The 20,197-nt window shown below is 39.5% G+C and overlaps 1 protein-coding gene and 1 pseudogene across 2 annotated transcripts in view; both read right to left on the bottom strand.

Annotated features, from left to right (window-relative positions):
* The window catches only part of LMF1 (lipase maturation factor 1), a 729,514-nt gene that overhangs the window by 45,723 nt on the left and 663,594 nt on the right, over positions 1-20,197 (bottom strand). For both annotated transcript variants that reach the window (XM_021006793.2, XM_078152596.1), the window contains 2 exons: positions 14,499-14,652; positions 3,792-3,975 (listed from right to left, as the gene is read on the bottom strand). In XM_021006793.2, the coding sequence (XP_020862452.1) occupies positions 3,792-3,975; positions 14,499-14,652 (338 nt within the window). The remainder of the gene's footprint in view (positions 1-3,791; positions 3,976-14,498; positions 14,653-20,197) is intronic.
* LOC110221825 (methylosome protein WDR77 pseudogene) lies at positions 4,603-5,323 on the bottom strand (annotated as a pseudogene).

Below are 20,197 nucleotides of genomic sequence, written 5' to 3'. Positions count from 1 at the left end.
ATTGAACAAATATTTACCAAATTTGAATTGAACTAACATTTACTTATAATGTGCAAGGCAATGTAAAAAGAGAAAAAGAGACAAAGATAAGAAACTAAAAATATATGAAATCCATATGGAAAATTAGAAAAAATTCCAGAAATAAAAATGTGATACAAGGTAGAATGTGATGAAGGTAAAGGAGAGATCTACGTAAAGCTCCATAAGAAAGTTTGAGGTGAGATCACTAGACAAACAAGCACTATACGTTAATCATATTATATTACATATTTAATATTGTATACACACATACACACACACACACACACACACACACACATATAATTCTAGTAGCCTTTTGGGGGAATTCCTTTCATATTACTGACTCATTTATCTTTAGTCAACTAAAACTCCCAAGCCTTTTACACAAGAACTTCTGTCTAGTCTTATCTTCCTTATGCTGTAATTGTACAGTTGATTTTTTGAACCTAAATATAGAACTTTGGATCTATCCCTATTACATATGTATTAGATTTGGCTCATTGTTCTAGCCTGATGAGATCTTTCTGGACCCTATTTCTGTCTAATACACTAGCCATCTCTACCAACTTTGTCATTCTAGGCATAGAATCAATATCTTTAGTCAAGTCACTTGGAGAGCCAAGGACAGAGCCCTGGGATACTCCTTTAAAAAGCTGATGTCAATCCATCAACCTCTTCTTTGGGTATGAAGATTCAGAGTTCCAAATTCATTGTTGGAAAAACCTTTCATGTTTTAGTAAAAATGTTTATTTGAAAATTTATTCTTTTCATTTTTTTGTGACATGTTGTTATAGCCTCAGTGGTCAGGTCATTTTCTTGGAAGGGCTCACACAATTAAGATACTGACTTTAAATGTCAAATTTGGCTCAGTCAAGTGACACCCTTAGAGGGCTTAGTCATTAACTCCACATGCACAGTGATATAACATGTCATCTAAAAAAATCCCCTGAATTACAGTGTTAAGACAGATGGTCCACAATGTGAGCAGAAATGTCCTCATCCATCTGTTGATCCTGCCTATGAAATTTAAAATTCTGAATGTCAGATAATGATTATAGCTTACATTTCTATCAAACTCTAAGACTGACAAAGAGCTTTCACACACATGTATTCTAATTCTCACAATCACCATGATTGGTAGAGAGTGCAAATACCATTATTCTTGCACTACAGGTGAGGAAACTGATACTTTTAGAGATTAAGTGACTTGCCCAAGGTTACAGTAGCAGAAGTGGGAATCAAACCTGGACCCTCTGACTCTAATGTATTTCCCCTTATAACACGGTGAAGTGAGACATTCATTCAGCAAACATTTAATAAGTTTGAGAACTATGTTTTCAGTATCCCACAAGTTTATGACATGTCTTTAGATGAGGCAGGGTTAGTGGGGGATCTTATTATAGCATTTACTTAGGCTCATTGTCAGTCAGGGGCAAAGTATGTTAATGTTCAAGTCCCTATATTAAGTTTACCTCAAGACAGAAAAGTTTTTCTGCATACAAATCCCATGAAACAGGCCAACCAAACTAGACTCTATATCTCCCAAAGCAAGCGCACATACAGTTTGCTCAGATTTCATGGTGTGGGTCACATGCAAATGCATTCTTGAATCTTTAGTTCTCCTTACTGCCATGGGGCAAAAAGCACTAAACTAAATTGGAAGATGTGGGTTCAAACCCTGGCTTTGGAATTTACTAATAACCATGGGCAAGTCATTTAACAACTCTGCTTCTTCCTCTTTTCCTCCCACCCAGGCTATAAGTTCAGTGGCCATTCATAGGCTCCATCTCACTGTGATGTCAAGGAAGCTTGATAGATTCATCCCTTTCTAGGCTCTTGGTAGGATACCTCCCCACCCTCACTACCCCCCCCCGGTCCCATTCATAAGGCTCACCACATTGGTGTGGGACTCAGTATGGACACCTAGTTGGCTTTAGTCCCAGTATAGCTCAGAACTCCTAAGTTCAAGTGACCCATGAGCCTCAGTCTGCCCAGCAGCAGAGATTATCAGCATGTGCTACCATGCCATTCCTAGACACTTAACTGCTCAGAACTTAGTTTTCAAATCTGTGAAATGGAGAATAATCATTCTTATATTAACTACTTCTTAGGATTTTTATGAGGAAAGCCTTTGTAAAGTTTAAAATACTCTATGAATGGGAGCTATTGCTATTATTACTGTTACTTAACAATATTCTGCTCACATGGCCAAAAAAGGTGGTATATTGGGTAAAAGCACAACTAGGTAAGCAATGGACAGACATCAACATGACAGTCCTTTATTACTATTAAAAAAAAACTACCTTAGGTTAAGTTAATTCTATTACAGTATAAAAGTACAGGAATTAAAAGGGAATAAAAACAGTGACATTGCAACATAGCACTCCCTGGGCACATATAACAAAAAATATGGGAGGGCTAATCCAACCTAAACTTATTCCTAGCTTGTAAAATTAGACCACCTGGACATCATTTTCCATGACAAATTTTCAAACCATAATTGAACCTCCTGTATATTAATACAGAAGGTATGAAGTGTATATTAATACACTTCAACAAGGGGACAAAGTAGAGATGCCAGAATTTAGAGAAAATGTGTTCCACCACATAGTCTACTATAATAGAAATGTTAGCTATTATTATCATCATATTATCTTTGCACTGGAAGATCATAGAATCATGGAATTTCAAAGCTCTTTACTTCTAATTTTACTAATGAGGAAAGAGAAGCCAAGTCACACAGGTAATAGGTAGCAGACAGAGGATTTGAACTCGGACTCTGTGACTCAAAATCCAGTTCTACTACTCCATGCTGCCTCCCAAGTTTAAGGTGATGGCAGGTCTGGATAAAGGGAGAGAATTTGGATTTAGGGCCTAGTGCTTCCCGCCCATGCCTTCTCTTACCTTCTACCCTGGCCATCTTCTTGTCATCCGTCTTGCCTGATCTTACACGTTCCCAGCCACTGAATCACCAAAAACCTTGCCCTAGGAATGGTGGTGGTGGTGTCATTATCATATCTGGAACTATTACCTTCAAGCCCATACTGTCTTGATAGTATGTCACATGGTTCACTATATATCTGCTCAGCCACCTTCTCGGGAAATGGAAAGGAATAAGGGAATAAGCATTTATTATGTGCTTATTATGTGTCAGGCACTGAGCTAAGCTTTTCTTCTTAAACAAATATTATCTCATTTGATTCTCACAACAAACCTGGGAGGTAGGTGCTTTTATTATCCCCATTTTATAATGGAGGAAACTGAGGCAGAAAGAGGTTAATTGACTTGTACACAGTCTCACAACTAGTAAATGTGTGAAGCTGGATGTGAATCCAGGTCTTCCTGACTCCAGGGCCCAGTGTTCTATCCCTTGCACTTGTGGTCATGCACTTCTCCAAACTTCTTTTGGTATACCCCCCCCCCACTCTTTTTCTAGTTTTGGAACTATAACCAAACCAATACTGTCATTGCTACTAGAAAGGACATATCAATTAGCTTTCCTATGGCTCTATTACCATACCTGTGGCTTCCCAAATCCAAACATCCCTTCCTTGTTTGCCCCTTTTGGATAAGTTTTGTTTTCCCCAGTAGAATATAAGTACCTTGAGGGCAGGGACTATCTTGCTTTTGTATTTGTATCCTAAGACGCTGCCACATAATACATGCTTAATAAATGCTTTTTCATCCATTCTTTCTGGAGAGAAAAAAGGGCCATTATGTGTCTTTGGATTTGTCTTCAGATAACCCCAATGTTTCCTGAGCTGCCTTACCTGGAAAGCAGCGAACCACATGAGCCAGTCTAGCCGATAGTGATATGGAGAGATCAGGCATGGTCTCCTCTTCAGGTTCCCAGGCTTGCATTTGAACTCATATTCCTCCCATACTGCAGTGGAATCATTGGCTTCAAGGCTGGAAGTGCCCTGGATAATGACCTCAGTCCTCTCTTTGCTAATGCTATGGAGAAATAGAGCCGAGAGTTAGGGTGGGCTGCAACATGATAAGTCATTAAATTCCTCATTGATTCATTTTGCTACTGGTGGGAGACTTGAGTCCCTTTGGCTTTTTCCAGGGATATAAGCTTCCTTTGGCTTTTGAGAGAAGTTTTTTGGCAAAGCTAAGGTTCTTGGCCTCTTGCTAGATTGAGGCTCTGCAACTCACTGTCTTTCTGGACTGGCATCCTTGGTTACCCCTATTTTCCTCCCCTCTCCCAAAGCAAATGTAGGCAATTGAGATTCATAATGTTTTCTTATATTATACAGACATTTAAATGTGGGGCTAGGATTTGAATTCATACCTATGTGTGCTTGAGTAGGGGCCTGATACTCTGTCTAGTATTTCTTTCCTGTTTCCTTCTCTTTGGTTGACTAATGAGATTTGTCTGGAATTCAGCTCAGTCTACATTCCAAGGTAAACTTCCTCTGTTAGGTCATCTTGAGCTACCTACTACATCTTCAAATGGGGCTTCTACAGCAAAGCCCAATGGTACTGGGGCTCTGGACCAGTAATAATAATCACCATTGCTCACATTTTTTTTTTTACATAGAGGACTTGTATTCTCATAAACCAAGGGATAAGTGGGTATTGATTTGTGGGTAGGAGTTTTGTCTTTTTTGTCTCAAGTCCAATCTACTTGCTGGCATTCTTGAGATTGGGAATACACAGATGAATAGAGGATAAAAACAGGCTTCTTGATGTCTACAAGGGAGATGGTGCCATTCTCATCCCCAAAAGCAAAAACTTTGCTCTTCTGAGAATGCCAAGTCAGTAAGGTAGGAAGGCGATGGGAGGCACTTCCCATCATGCCAATATGTATTGCTGGCTTAGGACACTGGGTATCCCAAAGTAGAATCCTCTTGACTTCACTGCATGACAGGAACACAGGGTCCTTGTGGGGAGAAGCAGCAACACAGTAGACTTGGCCAGAGTGAGCTTTATAGGAGTTGAGCACTTTCTCTTGAGCAAGATCCAAAATTTTTATGCAGAAGTCTTGGACAGCCTGTGTGCTAAGTACCAGGACACTGACAGTAGTCACTGCCATCATGCTCATATTTGCAGAACTTGCTGATGATGAGTGTCTCATCCTTGTTAGTAACCACAGTTCCACATTTGGAGGCCACAAGAATGCCCTGGTCCCCAATCCAGGTGAGGTTGGTCAGCCCGACTTTGGTCTGGACCCTAGCAAAGCAGAAGCTCTTGCTGGGGGCCATGAAGGGGTCCTTGAATAGTCCCAGAATGTGCCCAGGAGACAGGAGCCATTGGACAAATAGGAGGCATGGGCTGCTGGGACAGCAACTCCCTCCATATGTCTGTGGCTCCAGCTCAGATCTGCTCCCTAAGTGGTGTCCACTTGGGCTCCTTGCCCCTCTCCCACCAGAGGAAGAGCCCCCACTTTTCAAGACACTTGCCTCCCTCTCACATTTCTATAGTCTGTTAAAGTCTACAAAGCACTTTCCTCATGACAACCCTATGAGGAGCTAGTACAAGGATTATCATGCTCTGTTTTACAGAGGAGGAAAACCAAGGCTCAAGGCAGGGAAATAACTTGCTTTAGGTCACACACGAGTTAAGTGGCAAAGCCAAGACCTGAGATCGGCTTCTTGACTCCAAGTTCAGGGTTCCACAGACTGCCTCTCTGCGTACATGTAGTCTGCTAGACTACTGCTCCGTTTTTATCAATAATACTACTCCAGTCTTATTTAAAAGGAAACTCTAAGGCCCTGGGAGTCACCAAGGAAAAAGAATTATCATTGCCCATTTTGTCCATGGGGAAAGTAAGGCTTTCAGAATTTTGACAACTTGCCAAGGTTCTAGTGTGTTATTGATAAAGCCAGGTCCAAAATCTTCTCTCTCTTAGCCAATGCTATATCCAGAGTGGGACAGCAGCCATAGAGCAAGCCTGGTAAAGCTCCGTGATGCCATAGCTGGACAGAATTCCCCAGGCTCTAGTTACTGCTGCTCCACCTCCCTGGGAAAATGACAAAAAGTTTTAGCCTCTATCAGAGGTAACAGAAGTTGCTTTTTTCATATATTTGACAACTTTTTAATGTTAAAGTTGTTTCTAGTTCTTTAGAGTTACAATTATGATGCTGTTATCTATCAAAAGGCGACATAATGTAAGGAGAAAGAATACTGGAATAAGGTCTAGAGACCTGGGTTCAAATACTGACTCTGGCCCTTATAATAAGATGTGTGACCATTGGCAAGTGACCTAATTTGTTTGAGACTGTTTTCCCATCTTTAAAATGGGAGTAAATAATACTCACATAGGGTTATGGTGAAAGAAATGTGTTGTAAACATTTGTATCGCTGATTTCTTGCTATGCGTCTCATATTACGTTGTTGACTGTGAAATAACCTAGAAAATTTTTCAAGTTGGGTTGCTGGTGGGTTGAGGTAGTTACTGTGGTAACTAGGCCATCTTGGTGCTGGGGGAGTCCCTCAGCATCAGGACTCTTGAAAGTGACACAGTCCATATGAAAAAAAAATGGTGTATCTAGTAGGTACCAGTAACAAGTTTAGCCCATAGCAGGCACTCAAGAAATACCTGTTGACTGACCAATTGTAACCAAGACAAACTGAGTCCATCAACTGGATAGAAGGTTGGAAGTTTCCCCCAAACTTTTTATTCTTCTGTCTTTGAACTAACAGGGTATAAGTCTAGTTCTATTGTGGTATAATGAAGGCCACACACACACACACACACACACACACACACACACACACACACATTCTCTCTGAGTTACTGCCTGGTTGTCTGTTCTAGTGTCTGGCCTCCAGTCAGCTGAGAAAATCCCAGACACAGTGCTTAAAGAACACCCATTAATAGCTGACTCATGGGGCCCCATTAACAGCTATCTGAAGGCATCCAAGCATGGCACCATTCTGGCTGAGAAATGGGTCTCACAAAGCCATTGCTCAGCAGCAGTTGGGGGTGGGAGTAGAAGTCATAAGGGGTTGTTAGGGCAGGAGGAGGGAGGGCTGTGCCAAGGAAAACAGAAAGTGAAAACAAAATCATTGCACCTAATTGGAAGTATATAGAGAGGGTTAGAAAGATAGCCCCTAAGTAGGCCCCCATATATGTTCTCAGGATGCCAAACAGCAAACACATATGTTCTACACATGCATGTTACTTGCATGTCAGGTATTCATTCTACATTTAGTAATTACCTACTGTTTGCAATGGTATACTCGGTGTTGGGGGAGTTACAAAGATAAATCAGATATGGCTCCCTGCCTACAAGGGGGACATGAAACAAAATATGTAATATAATAAAAATAATTATACATTTACAGTGCAGACTAGAATAAGATAAGAGTATAAGAGAAGTACAGTATATTATCTGAGGTTTAAAGAAAGAAAGATCACTTTTTCCTGGTGGACTCTGGGAATGTTTTATGGCACAGGTGGAATTTCAGCTAGACCTTGAACTTAAGCCCACAGAGATTGGGGCAGGGGGTCTGGGAGATGGCAAGGATTCCAGTTTGCTTGGAGCACATAGCACAGACTAAAAATCAGGGGAGACGAGAATAGGTAGGCATAAGAAGTGAGACAACAGAGTCCTATTTATAGAGAGGGCTTTTGTGATAAAATCAGATACTCCTATGCAAGCAAGTAAAATAACTAAATGGAATTCAGCACACACACACGCACACACACACACACACACACACACACACACACATGCAAACATATACTCACTTTATTTGGGATTTATATGCATTTTTCTTAAGGGCAGCTAGGTGATAAAATGGGCCTGGAGTCAGGAAGATGCATCTTCCTGGGTTCAAATCCTGTCTCTGATACTTCCTAGCTATGTGACCCTGGGCAAGTCACTTAACTCCATTTCCCTCAGTTTCCTCTTCTGTAAAATGAGCTGTAGAAGAAAATGGGAAACTACTCCAGTATCTCTGCCAAGAAGACCCCAAAGGGGGTCATGAAGAGTCAGACATGAATGAAAAATGACTAAACAACAAAATGCATTTTTCCATCCTATCATCCTCTCTCCATTTTCCTTTTTTTTTTTAGGGATTTAAAAGGGATTTTTTTAGGGATTCAAAAAGAATCTTTGAAAGAGAACTTGCTTAATGGGGAGATAGATCTTTGTGTTCATTTCATCCTATAATAGTCACTTTGACCAAACAAATTTCTAGAATTGGCATATCACACCTAATAAGTCTTTGTCAAATGAATGAATGAAGAAGTGACTACATGATTGAATTACACCCTAGGCTGAATGATGAGCCCTGATGAGCTACCCACTAGTTAGAAACACAAGGGAAACAAGGGACAACAATTTTACTACTACTAATAATGCCTACCATGCACTCTAAATTTGAACTTTCACATCCTTGGATGTTCAGTGTGAGCCTGAATCATTTTTTATTGCTTGACATAGCGTAGGATAACCCAAAGGTTATGGAAGTATTGTAGTACTGCCTCTTTGGGTTCCGCTAACTTTCCAAACAGAAATGAGACAACAGAGGGAAGGAGGATCCCCAAGGAAAAGAAACAGCCTTTGAAGATACTGAGACACCAATCAATCAATAAACAACAAGTACTTATTAAGTACCTATTACTGTGCCGTGCACTGTGTCAAGCACTGGGGATACAAGTACAAATAACTAAATAGTCTCCCTCTGAAAGGAATCTACATATGTAACGGGAAAGGCGAGAAGTACAAACAAAAGTATAGATAGCATAAATATGAAAGGAATTTACTACAAATATATACAAAGTAGCTAAATACAAGGTTGTTTTGAGCAGGAAGGCATTACTAGTTGTGGGGCGATGAGGAAAGACTTCATGGGGAATGGAGTTTGAGTTGCATCTTAATAGAAGGGACTCCAAGTTGCAGATATGGAGGGAGTGAATTCCAGGCATGTAGGATGGCCAGTGCAAAGGCATGGAGATGGCTTATCATGTGTGAGGAACAGAAAGAAGGACAGTTTGGCTGGAGGGCAGAAAGAGCAAGTGGGAATAATGACGTTCAAGGAGGCTGGGAAGAGAGGTTGGGAAGGGCTTTAAAGGCTAAACAGAGGAGGTTATATTTTATTCTAGAGGCCATAGGGAGCCACTGGAGTTGGCTGAGTAGGGGAGTCACATGGTCAGATCAGCATTTAAGGAAAATGGCATTGGCTGCAGTGTGCAGGAGGGCCTGGAGCTGGGAGAGCAACCAGGAGGCTGCTGCAATACTCTAGGTAAGAGCTAAGAAGGGTCTTAACTAAGGTGGCACCAGATATGAGAGATGTGAAAGATGTAATGGCAACATTTGACAACTGACTTGTGGGTAAAGAGAGAGAGGAATTGAAGATGGAGTGAGCACTAAGCTGGGCACCTGGCATATGGTAGCTGCTTAGTAAATATCTATTGACTTGACTCTAAGAAGCCCAGAAGCTATTCCTCTAAATGCAGACATCCCCTTCCAAAGTACTGCTTAGAAGTGAAATCAGCAGAGCCAGGAAAACAGTAAACCCAATGACTACATCAATGGAGGAATCAAAGAAGAACACTGCAAAATTAGAAAGAAGAAGGTTGGCCCCAAAGAAGAGACAGGAGGAGATGCCTACTCCCCTCCCCTTCCCCCTGCTCCTTTGTGGCAGTAGGGCTGGGAGTGGTTTATTGCTGTGGAAAATTACACATGACATCAGATTTTTAAATGTATTGATCTACTTGCTGATTTTTTTTCTTTTCTTTAAAAATATTTTTTGGTTGTTATAAGGGATGGCTTTCAGAGGAGAAGGAAGGATGGAATATGGGGGAAATCTAAGTGATGTTAAAATAAAAGATAACAAATTTTTAAAAAATCTATTTGGTTTTAAAAGTACTGCTGAAAATGACCCCATATTTTCTGTGGACAGTTTTGACCCGAGCTGGTTTGATGCTTTACTATCTGCTAATATGAACTTGCTCTTTCTGTTTAGTGAATGCTGGAGGCTGTGAATATTTCTGCTATTTTGGTGATTCTGGGAGGATTTAATGGTAGAGAGTCATTGGACATGAAAACCTAGTCTTTCTGGTTGGAAGTGCTCTTCCTTTGATTATCTTAGGTGTAGTAGAGAGATTGCTGGCCTCAGTAGCAGGGAGCTTTAGTTTGAGGCTTGGCTGTGCCATGAACATGCCACGTGTAAGTGGGGTATGATTTACTTTGTGTAAGTCACTGCCCCACTCTGGGCCTTAGTTTCCATAAAATGGGGGGCTTAAATGATAGAGTATCACAGAAGGCACTTTTCACAGATTCTTAGAGTGGGAAGGAGCCCAGAGGCTATCTAGTCAAGCTATTCTTGAATAAGAGACCCTTCTTTCTACAACATACCTAACAAGTGATCCAGTTTATGCTGACAACTTCCAGAGAACCCATGGTACCACCTTTTTGGGCCAGACATTATGCTTTTGTATAGCATAAAAAGGAAAGCCTAAATTTGCTTCTTTATGATTTCAGTCATTTTTTTTAGTTTTGCCCTTTGTTGTCAAATGAACAGATCTTATCTCTTTTGTGAGTCTGCTAACATTTTCTGTACTTCCTCCAGTCTTCTCCAGCCTAAATATCTCTACCTCCTCTCCCAGGATCCTCCCATAGCCTCACTGGGCATGAACTTATGGTCATTCACCATCTTGGCTGCTCTTCCTTGGATATTCTCCAGTTTACCAAAGTTCTTCCTAAAATGTGAATGTCTAGAAGTGAACATAATAATGAACCCTGTGTACTATCTTCTGTCATAGATACTATCCTTCTCTTAATGCAGCCTAAGACCATTTTTTAGCTTTTTCTTGGCTTTATATCACCCTGTTAACTCATATTGAGCCTTTGGTCCCCTAAAACACCCAGATCTTTTTTAAGATGAACTATTGATGGGTCATGCCTCCCTCATCTTGTACTTCTGAAACTCAATTTTTGAACTCAAGTGTAAGACTAAGTTTATATTCATCATTGCTATTAACCTCTAGATTAGATCCAGTGTTCTAGCCTCTAAAGATATTTTTGTATTTTAATCCTGTCATTCAGTGTGTTAATTATCCCTCATAGCTTTTGTGTTCTCTATAAATTTGATAAACATACTATCTACGCTTTGAGTAGTCATTAATTAAAATGTTATATAGAGGAAGACCAAGCACAGATTTCTAGGGAACTCCACTGGAGACTGCCTTCCAAGCTGATATCAAACCTTTAATGAATTGGTCCATTAAATTCCTTAGATCATAGATCCAAAGCCTGATGGAGCTTTAAAGTCCAACCCTTTAATTTTAGGGATGAGGAAACTGAGGCCCAGAGAAGTTAAATGACTTGCTCAATGTCACACATACGGTAAGTAGCAGTGGCAGAATTTAAACTCGTCCAGTGATTCCAAGTTTAGTTTTCTTTTCCCTACCCTATGTTACCTGGAGCCTGCCTATTCAACCAACTCCAAACTGTCTAACTGTAGTCTCACTTGGTCACATTTTTTATGGATATCTAGGTAAACTAGATCTATGTCACTTTCTCGATTTACCATTCTAGTAACTCTTGTGCAAAAACACAACAAACAAAAAACAAAAAATAAAATTAACCTGGTATGACTTGTTTTTAATAAAAGTATGCTAGCTTTTTGTGATCACTGCTTCCTTTTGTAGATATTCATCAGCCACTGCCTTAATAAAGCATTCTAGAATTATGTCACGAATCAAAGACAAAGCCACTGATTTGATTTTCTTCAATTTGGGGGAGATCTGGATAACGTTTGCTTTTATCCAATCCTTTGGTACCTTCGCTGTTTTCTGTAAACTTTTAGAGATGACTGATAATGGTCCAGCCATCGCATTTGCCATTTTCCTTAGCATGCTAACATAATCATTTGGGTTACATGAGTCGCTCATCAAAGCCTGCTAGGTGCTCTCTCACTGTTGTCTCTTTATGTATTTTGGTTATCCGCTCCTTATTAGATAGTCTTGTTTTGTCCTTTCCAGTCCAAAGACCATGCTCCTTTTCAGATAAAACAGAAGCAAAATAACATAAGCAAAAGACCTTTTGTCCACTGTTAACGACTGTCCCATGCACTCTAAGCAATGTGATCTTTTATTCTCTTCAATTTTTTATCCAACTTAGCTAAAAAAAAAATGCTCATTTTGCTGTCCTTAATTTTCCTTGCCAGCCTTAGCGCATTCTGACGCCATTCTTACAGGGCCAGACCATGCTTTTATAGTCATTCTCTGTTATTTAACCTTGCTTCCATCTTCTGGACATGTGTTTTAAAAAATCTAAGTTGACAGGTGAGTTTTCTATGCATCTACATTGGTGTCTTTAGACCATTCCCTCCCTTTTATCCTCACCATAAATGTTTCTCTTTGTATCTTCAGAATTTTACCTTTGGGCATTTCCTATTTTCTCTGTCTAGATAGTATGCAGTATACATACATACTGACAAGATTGTTTCTTTATCTGCCTTTGTTAATTTTTGCCCAGACACTCTGTACCGTGTTTCTTGGATTTCTTTATATGAGCAGCTTTTCTTAATAAACTGTGGTACTCTGCTACCTTCTCCCACACCCTACCTTTTGTCTACTTTATTACTTTTTTAAATCAAGTATGTCCCTCTAGAGCTATAATCCATCAAGTCTCAGTAGTACCTGTGAGGTAAACTTCTCTTCCTTACAGTGGGATATCTAATTATTCTTTTTTTTTTCTTTCTGGTGAGGCAATTGGGGTTAAGTGACTTGCCCAAAGTCACCCAGCTAGTGAGTATTATGTGTCTGAGGCCGGATTTGAACGCGGGTCCTCCTGACTCCAGGGCTGTGCTCTATCCACTGTGCCATCTAGCTGCCCCTATCTAATTTATTTTTACTTGTTACTCTGTGCGTTTGCGTATAGACATCTGGGCAAACAGTTCCATTACAGGCTCCTTTCTTAGGTCGTCCCTCCTCTGAATTTCTGTGTGTATCTAGTACTAGAGAACAGGTGACCTGCAGAGTTCTTTCTGGAATTCTATGATCATTCTAGGCTTTTTGCCCAGGTGAAAGATAGCTTGTTTCCTGATTCAGAATCAGTTCTGGGGAAGTAAATTAAGAAAGATGGATAGACTCAAGTACCTAGGGTTCAGTTCCTTATAGGGCCAGTGCCAAACCAAGCCGGATCAATTCTCCATGGTTTCCCCTTTGAAATGGAAGCTGTTAGGAAATCACTAATTATTATTCTTGCAATTATTCTTGGAATAGTCTGAAAGTACATTTAGAGTTCTGGAAATCTACGTTGTAGTAAGGTAAAAACAACACTAATCATATGGCCATTTCTACCTTTTTGCCATCTCTATATCTCTTGAGGAAGGATGCAGGTTTATTAGATATTTGAGGGTGGCATAGGGGTAAGAGATGCATTCTCTTTGCAGGTCTTCAAAAAAATAGTTAAAAAATTAAATAAACCTCATCTGTCCTTGAGTGCAATTATTTGTTTAGGCACGGGGTTTCTACTAGAGCAGCAAGGTGGGCTGGTGTCAGAAAGACCCGAGTTCAAATCAAGCCTCAGACACTTACTAGCTATGTGACTCTGGACAAGTCACTTCACCCTGTTTGCCTCAATTTTCTCATCTATAAAATGAGCCAGGGAAGGAAATGGCAAACCACTCTAGTATCTTTGCCAAGAAAACCCCAAATGGGGTCACAAAGAGTTAGACATGACTGAAAAACAACTGAACAACAAAAACAATAGGATTTCCAGTGACTGATTAGAATTTATTAGTTTTAGAAGTCAGGATGTCAATTCTCACTCTAAATCTAGTGTTTTTCTACTATAGTTCAGCAACGCTACATATCTTGAATTAACCCTACACACTCTCCCCTGAGGCCCCTGGAGAGTACCATGTAGACAACAGGTCTGTGATTTATGTATGTTGATGAAATTTACAAGAAGTTCCTTATAAAGAAATTTCCCTCAGATTCTAGTCATTTAGTCACTACCCTGTCACCTAAAACTCTGGACTACTAGTACATATACAGGCTACTAGTTCTGTCCTTGACATTTTCAATTGTATTTGTTACCTTTATATTGACCCAGCATGGTGTAGCTGGATAGAGTTCTGGTCTTAAAGTCAGGAAATTGTGAGTTCAAATCCTGCCTCTAACAATACTTGTGTCAGAGGCAGGATATGCTGTAAAATCCAGCTAAGTCACTCAACCTTTCTATGCCTTGGAATTTATCTACTATGTTAGATTAACTACACCCTGCGTTGGTGGAAAAAACTCCCATATTGAGAGCTCCATACACTGACAAAAATTGTAAGTCCTTTATTTATTTGTGTATGTATTACCTTACCCAGTTTACTAGACTGCAACCTCTTTGAGGACAGGCATTATGCCATGTTTCTGGCCTGCGGTGGGCACTCAGAAAGGTTGATTCATTGAAGAGTTCATGGAAAATAGGTGAAAAAACAATGGAAAGAAAGATAATCTGAAAACAAAACCAGAATAAAAAATAAGTGTGGATAAAAGACACTATGGACATGAATTGTACCTTCCAAATGCTCCGTAAGTGTTGACTATTCTGAGAGGGTTGAATGAGGTATTCATAACTTGCTTGGAATTAAGCAAATTCATAATCACAGGAATGCTTAGGTAGGCAATCAGGACACCTAAAGAGATGTTTACCACTCTTCGAACCAAACAACCTGAAAATAAGAGAAAGAGAAATGAGTTAAGTTTTTAATTTGGGATGGTAGAGAAAACACCGGACTGAAAACAGTGGAATGGCAACCTGCAGACGTGGGTTCAGGTTCTGGCTTCACCTTTTACTAGCAACGTGACTTTGAGCAAAACACATTACTCTCCTGAGACTATTTCCTCCTCTGTAAAACGGGTATGTATAATAATACTTTATGAAGAAAGTATTTATGGAAACTAAAATGCTATATGCACAGTTGTTATTACTTCCAACTCTTTCAAGGTTGATTTTTTTTTTTATTATCAGATTGCAAACAATGTGGTTATCTTACTGGCATATTCCACAAGCTTGGAATAGCCTCTGGGACTCTACTTTGAAAGTTCTTAGCCCAAATCAGCCTGAATCTTACCAATCTATTATATAATTTTTCTAAACCTGATATTTTCTCCAAATACTAGAAAAAAGGGCCAAACCAAACAACATATGTTTTAGAGACTGTAGGGAAAATAGTCCAATTGGATGTGACATATGAATATAATGGAATATTACTGTGGGATAAGAAATAACAAATATGAGAAACTCAAAGAAACACAGAAGAAACATGAATTGATACAGTGAAAAAGGGAGAGCTAGGAGAACAATATATGCAATGATGTCAGTTAGGTCAATAAAAAGCAAACTAGAAAGAAGCCAAATTTTGAGGAATTGTTATGACTAACCTTGGTCCCAGAGGACAGGTAATGAAACATGTATACTTCTACTTGGCAGAGAGGTAAGGGTCTGGTGGGGCAGAATGTTGCATACTATGTCCAAGGATGGTCACTGTTTTAGATATATTTGCTTAACTATTTTTCTTGCTTACAAGGGAAGGTCCACTGCTATACGTATGTTGATAAATAACTGAGATTAACTATAATAAAAGCAATAATAAAACTTTAAAAAAAAAAGAAAAATAACTCCATTGGAGCCCACATATTCTTTTAAAGATATGGAGGCCTTAACCCATTTGAATGAAAATCTATGTAAGTGAAAGGGTAGGGTTCACTGAATAGATCAATCACCTAGAGGAGAATAAGCACTAATTGCTTTACAAATATTATCTCATTTAATCTTCACAACAGCCCTGTGAGGTAAGTGCTGTTTATAAGAGCCATTTTGCAGTTGAGCAAACTGAGGCAAAAAAAGGTTATCTGCCCTGGGTCACACATTTAGTAGCAAATGTCCAAGGCCCGATTTGAATGAAGGTATTTCTGACTCTAAGCCTAGCTGGCTGTTAAGATAAGATGCCTAGATGCCTTTATGAAGAGAAAACAATTATCAGTCAACCAAACAATCAAATGCTTTAGATTAAGAGAAAATGGAGTGAGTTGATAGGAAGTGTTCAGATTGGGTGAGGAAACTTAGTCACAAGGGCCCAGAGGGTTGCCTATAAAATAGACCAAGTTATTTAAGCATCTGGCAGAGACTGGGATTCTAGCAAATGAGCAGCAAATGAGGAGAGAGACTCAGTTAAACCTCATGAGTCACTTGGAGGAAGAAGAAAGCACTTTTAGTTCCAGCCTTGGTTTCCTTCCCCTCTCTGCATGCCTTGGCTGGAGGAGGACTCTGAGTTTCCAAAGGTCTAGAGGGATTTTATACTACCCATCTTCTCATTAGCAATACAGTGTTGTCCTCCCTATGGCTAGTCACACGGTCTGCTTTGGGTGCTAGGGTAAGACTAGATGCAGATTCACAGGTCTTAAAGGAGACTATGCTATATCTAAGACACCCCCCCCCCCCGAACTGGAGAAAAGGAATTCCAGGAACCAGGAGCTGACTTACTCTAATGCACTCACTGAGTTTTAGCTTACTTTCCCCTGGTCTTTGTATGTGGTGATGGGAGCATATCATTGACTTGGAGCGGGGTGGGATATTTCGTATCGTTTATGCTAAGTCTGTTAAGTACACAGCTTGTGAGTTGTATAGTAGTAAAAAGACAATCCCTCTAGCCCCTCAGATTTACTCTGAGAGTCCTGACGGGAAATGGTAGGCCAGCTCTGGGGTGAGTGGGAGTTGGGATTTAACCTGAGAAGACATGCTCCATATGCCTAATCTATCACAGACAGCTGTACTATCGTGTCCTCCAAACTGGCCTTTTCAGGTTATTTTACTGTGGTTCTCTACTGCCAGTAAGGTCAACTCTAAATTCCTTTATCTGGAATCAGAAGCTCTTCATAATCTGGTCTCAGCCTATGCTTCAAACTTCAGCTTACTTTTCTTACCCATAAAAACACTGGGTACCAACCAGGCCATCTGGCTCTTTGGTCTCTGAATAATCATGTGCATGCTTATCACTGAACTTTTTATTCAAACCCTTTCATTACTATTTCCTTATGTGGTTGAATCTTCTCCATTCTGTTCTGTAATAGGCCGAAACAAAAGTAAGTTCTGTAGGGAAGATAAATGTTCTACACCTGGGTTTAAAAAAAAAATCAAGTATAAACTAATTAACGCAACGACCAACCACAGCTTCAGAAGACTGATTGTGAATATGCTTTCCTGACAGAGAGATGATGGACCCAAGATGCAGAAACAGATATAACATTTTTGGACGTGGAAAATGTGTGGATTTGTTCTGTTTGTCTATGCTTATCTGTTACAAGTTTTCTATTTTCCCCTTTTAATTTTTGTATGAATGGGGAGACTTGAGAAAGGGAGATAATATTGCCAAAAAAGAAGAAAAAAATTATAAATCATGTAAAAAGATGAATAGGAGGGAACATAATGAAATTTAGAAGGAAACACAGAGAAGCAAGACAGCTTCAACAGGAACAAGTTGAATTTATTACATGTACGTGTAAAAAGACCAAAGCCATATGTAATATCCATGATTTCACATGTACTCTTCTTTTTCTTTTCTACTTTGTATATGCAAATATTCTTTTTTTTTTGGTGTTAAATTAAGAATAGAATGATGAAAAAGTCAAGTACAGAATCTGGAAGTTGTGGCTAAGTTATCTAGGTCTTAGTGGAAGGAAAGTTCCATAGGCGTCAGTAGTGTGAAACCACAGCTGAAAAAGATGTCCTCTATTAGTATCCAGAAAGAGAGAGATTCATGTTCTCCTGCTTTCTATCCTGGAGAGTTCCAGGCCTAAGTACACTGTTTTAGGAAGGACACTGACAGGAGGGAGTCCATTTAGAGCATAGCAACCAGGATGATGAGGGAACTTGAAACCATGCCCTCTGCTGGAAGAAGTAGAATGCTTGGCATGGAGAAGAGATAGCTTAAGTTGAGGGACTAGAGGGAGGACATGACATCAGTATGATTAGACTTGTTCTGCTTAACCCCAAAGGCAAGAACAAAGACCAGAGGCTGGAAGCTGCAGAAAGGCACACTTTAGCGCAATGGAAAGAAAGACATCCTAACAATTAGAGGCATTCAAGAATGAAATGGACTGCCTTTGGAGGTAACAAATTCTCCATCAAGGAAAGTATTTAAATGGAGCTTGTCAGGGAGGATTTTTGCTCCAGAATGATCTCTGAGGTCAAAGTCTACAACATTTAGCTTTGTTGTACTTCAGTTTTCTCGTTTGTAAAATGGAGTGATAAAACGTATACTTCCTACTTCCCAGAGTTGTGAGGAAACTGCTTAGTAAAGGAAAAAGTAGTACCAAAATATTGTAGATTATTGTGGATGTATCTTATATTCCATGTTAGATGGCAGGTTTCCTGAGGGCAAAGATGATTTTGTGGGTCTTTTGTGTTACCTCCAGTACTCAGCACAGGGCCCCCCAACAGTACATATTTAGTTCACATTTATTGATTGACTTGTCGATTAATTTTTAATTAATTTTTTATTACAATCATAGATAGTGCTTGAGGTAGCCCTTGTACATGACTTACCTTTTTATATATTGAAGGTTTAGAAAGCACTTTCCTCATAACAACCTTGTGAGGTAGGTAGCGCAAATATTAGACTCATTTTACAGATGAGGAAAATGAGAATCAGAGAGTCTAAGTGTTTGATTTGGGATTTAAAACAGGCATTCTTTCCTGCCTGCTAGTGATAACTAAGGTCTGGGTAAATATTCTGTTCATCTGTTAAGAGTGAGAAGGGTATGAAGAAGAGTTTAGATGCATGAAGAATCCTGCTTTAATGGGAGCTGTAAGGCTAAACCCACACTGTACCACCCCACCCTTCACTTGTGCCTCAGTCACAGTCAAGACTGTTGCTCCAAGAATGGGGAATAGTCTCAATAGGGGATGCTTTCCTCAATGCCTCAGACCACTTAGTCCAACTCTCTTACCTTTTTTTTGTAAGTTAGATCATTTAATTTTTTCAACATTCTTTTTTTTTTTTTTAGTTTGAGTTTCAAATTATCTCCCTCCCTCTGGTCCCAACTCTATTCTTTTAGAAGGCAAGCAATGATACCCATTATACATATGAAATCACACAAAGTATATTTCTATATTAGTCATGTTAACAAAAAAAGAGCAAGAAAAATAAAGAAAATGAAAAAATATGCTTCAATCTGCACTCAAGAGTTTATCAGTTCTCTTTTTGGAGGTAGAGAGCAGTTTTTGTCATAAATCCTTACGAACTGTCATGGATCATTGTCTTGATCAGAGTAGCTAAGTCTTCCACGGTTGATCATCCTTACAATATTGCTGTTACTATGGACAGTGTAATCCTGGTTCTGCTCACTTCACTCTGCATAAGCTCATATAGGTCTTTCCAGGTTTTTCTGAAATCAGCCTGCTTGTCATTTCTTATAGCACAATAGTATTCCATTACATTCATATACCACAACTTGTTCAGCCATTCCCCAGTTGATGGGCATCCCTTCAATGTCCAAGTCTTTGCTACCACAAAAGAGCTGCTATAAATATTTTTGTACAAATATGTCTTTGTCTTTTTCTTTTTCTGTTATCTCTTTGGGGTACAGACCTAGTAGTAGTATTGCTGGGTCAAAGGGTATGCACAGTTTTATAGCCCTTTGGGCATAGTTTCAAATTGCTTTCCAGAATGGCTAGGCCAATTTACAGCTCCACAAAGTGCACCTATTTTTTTACACCCTCGCCAGCATTTGTCATTTTCTTTTTCTATCACGTTAGCCAATCTGACAGGTGTGAGGTGGCACCTCAGAGTTATTTTAATTTGCATTTCTCTAGTTATTAGTGATTTAGAGCATTTTTCTTTTTTTTGGCTAGGCAATGGCATTAAGTGACTCGTCCAGGGTCACACAGCTAGTAAGTGTTATGTGTTTAAGGCTGGATTTGAACTCAGGTCCTCCTGACTCCAGGGCCAGTGCTGTATCCACTTCACTACCTGGCTGCCCCTAGAGCATTTTTTCATATGACTACTGACAGCTTTGATTTCTTTTTCTGAAAACTTTCTTTTTATATCCTTTGACCATTTATTGATTGGGGAATGCCTCTTATTTTTATAAATTTGACTCAATTCTCTATGTATTTGAGAAATGAAGTCTTTATCAGAGAAACTTGCTGTAAAATTTTCCCCAGTTTCCTGCTTTTCTTCTAATTTTGGCTGCACTGGTTTTGCTTGTGAAAAA

Source organism: Phascolarctos cinereus, unplaced genomic scaffold, assembly GCF_003287225.1.
Source record: "Phascolarctos cinereus isolate Bilbo 61053 unplaced genomic scaffold, phaCin_HiC Scaffold_4;HRSCAF=312, whole genome shotgun sequence".
Lineage (NCBI taxonomy): Eukaryota > Metazoa > Chordata > Mammalia > Diprotodontia > Phascolarctidae > Phascolarctos > Phascolarctos cinereus.
This window is presented reverse-complemented; position numbering and strand designations above follow the sequence as displayed.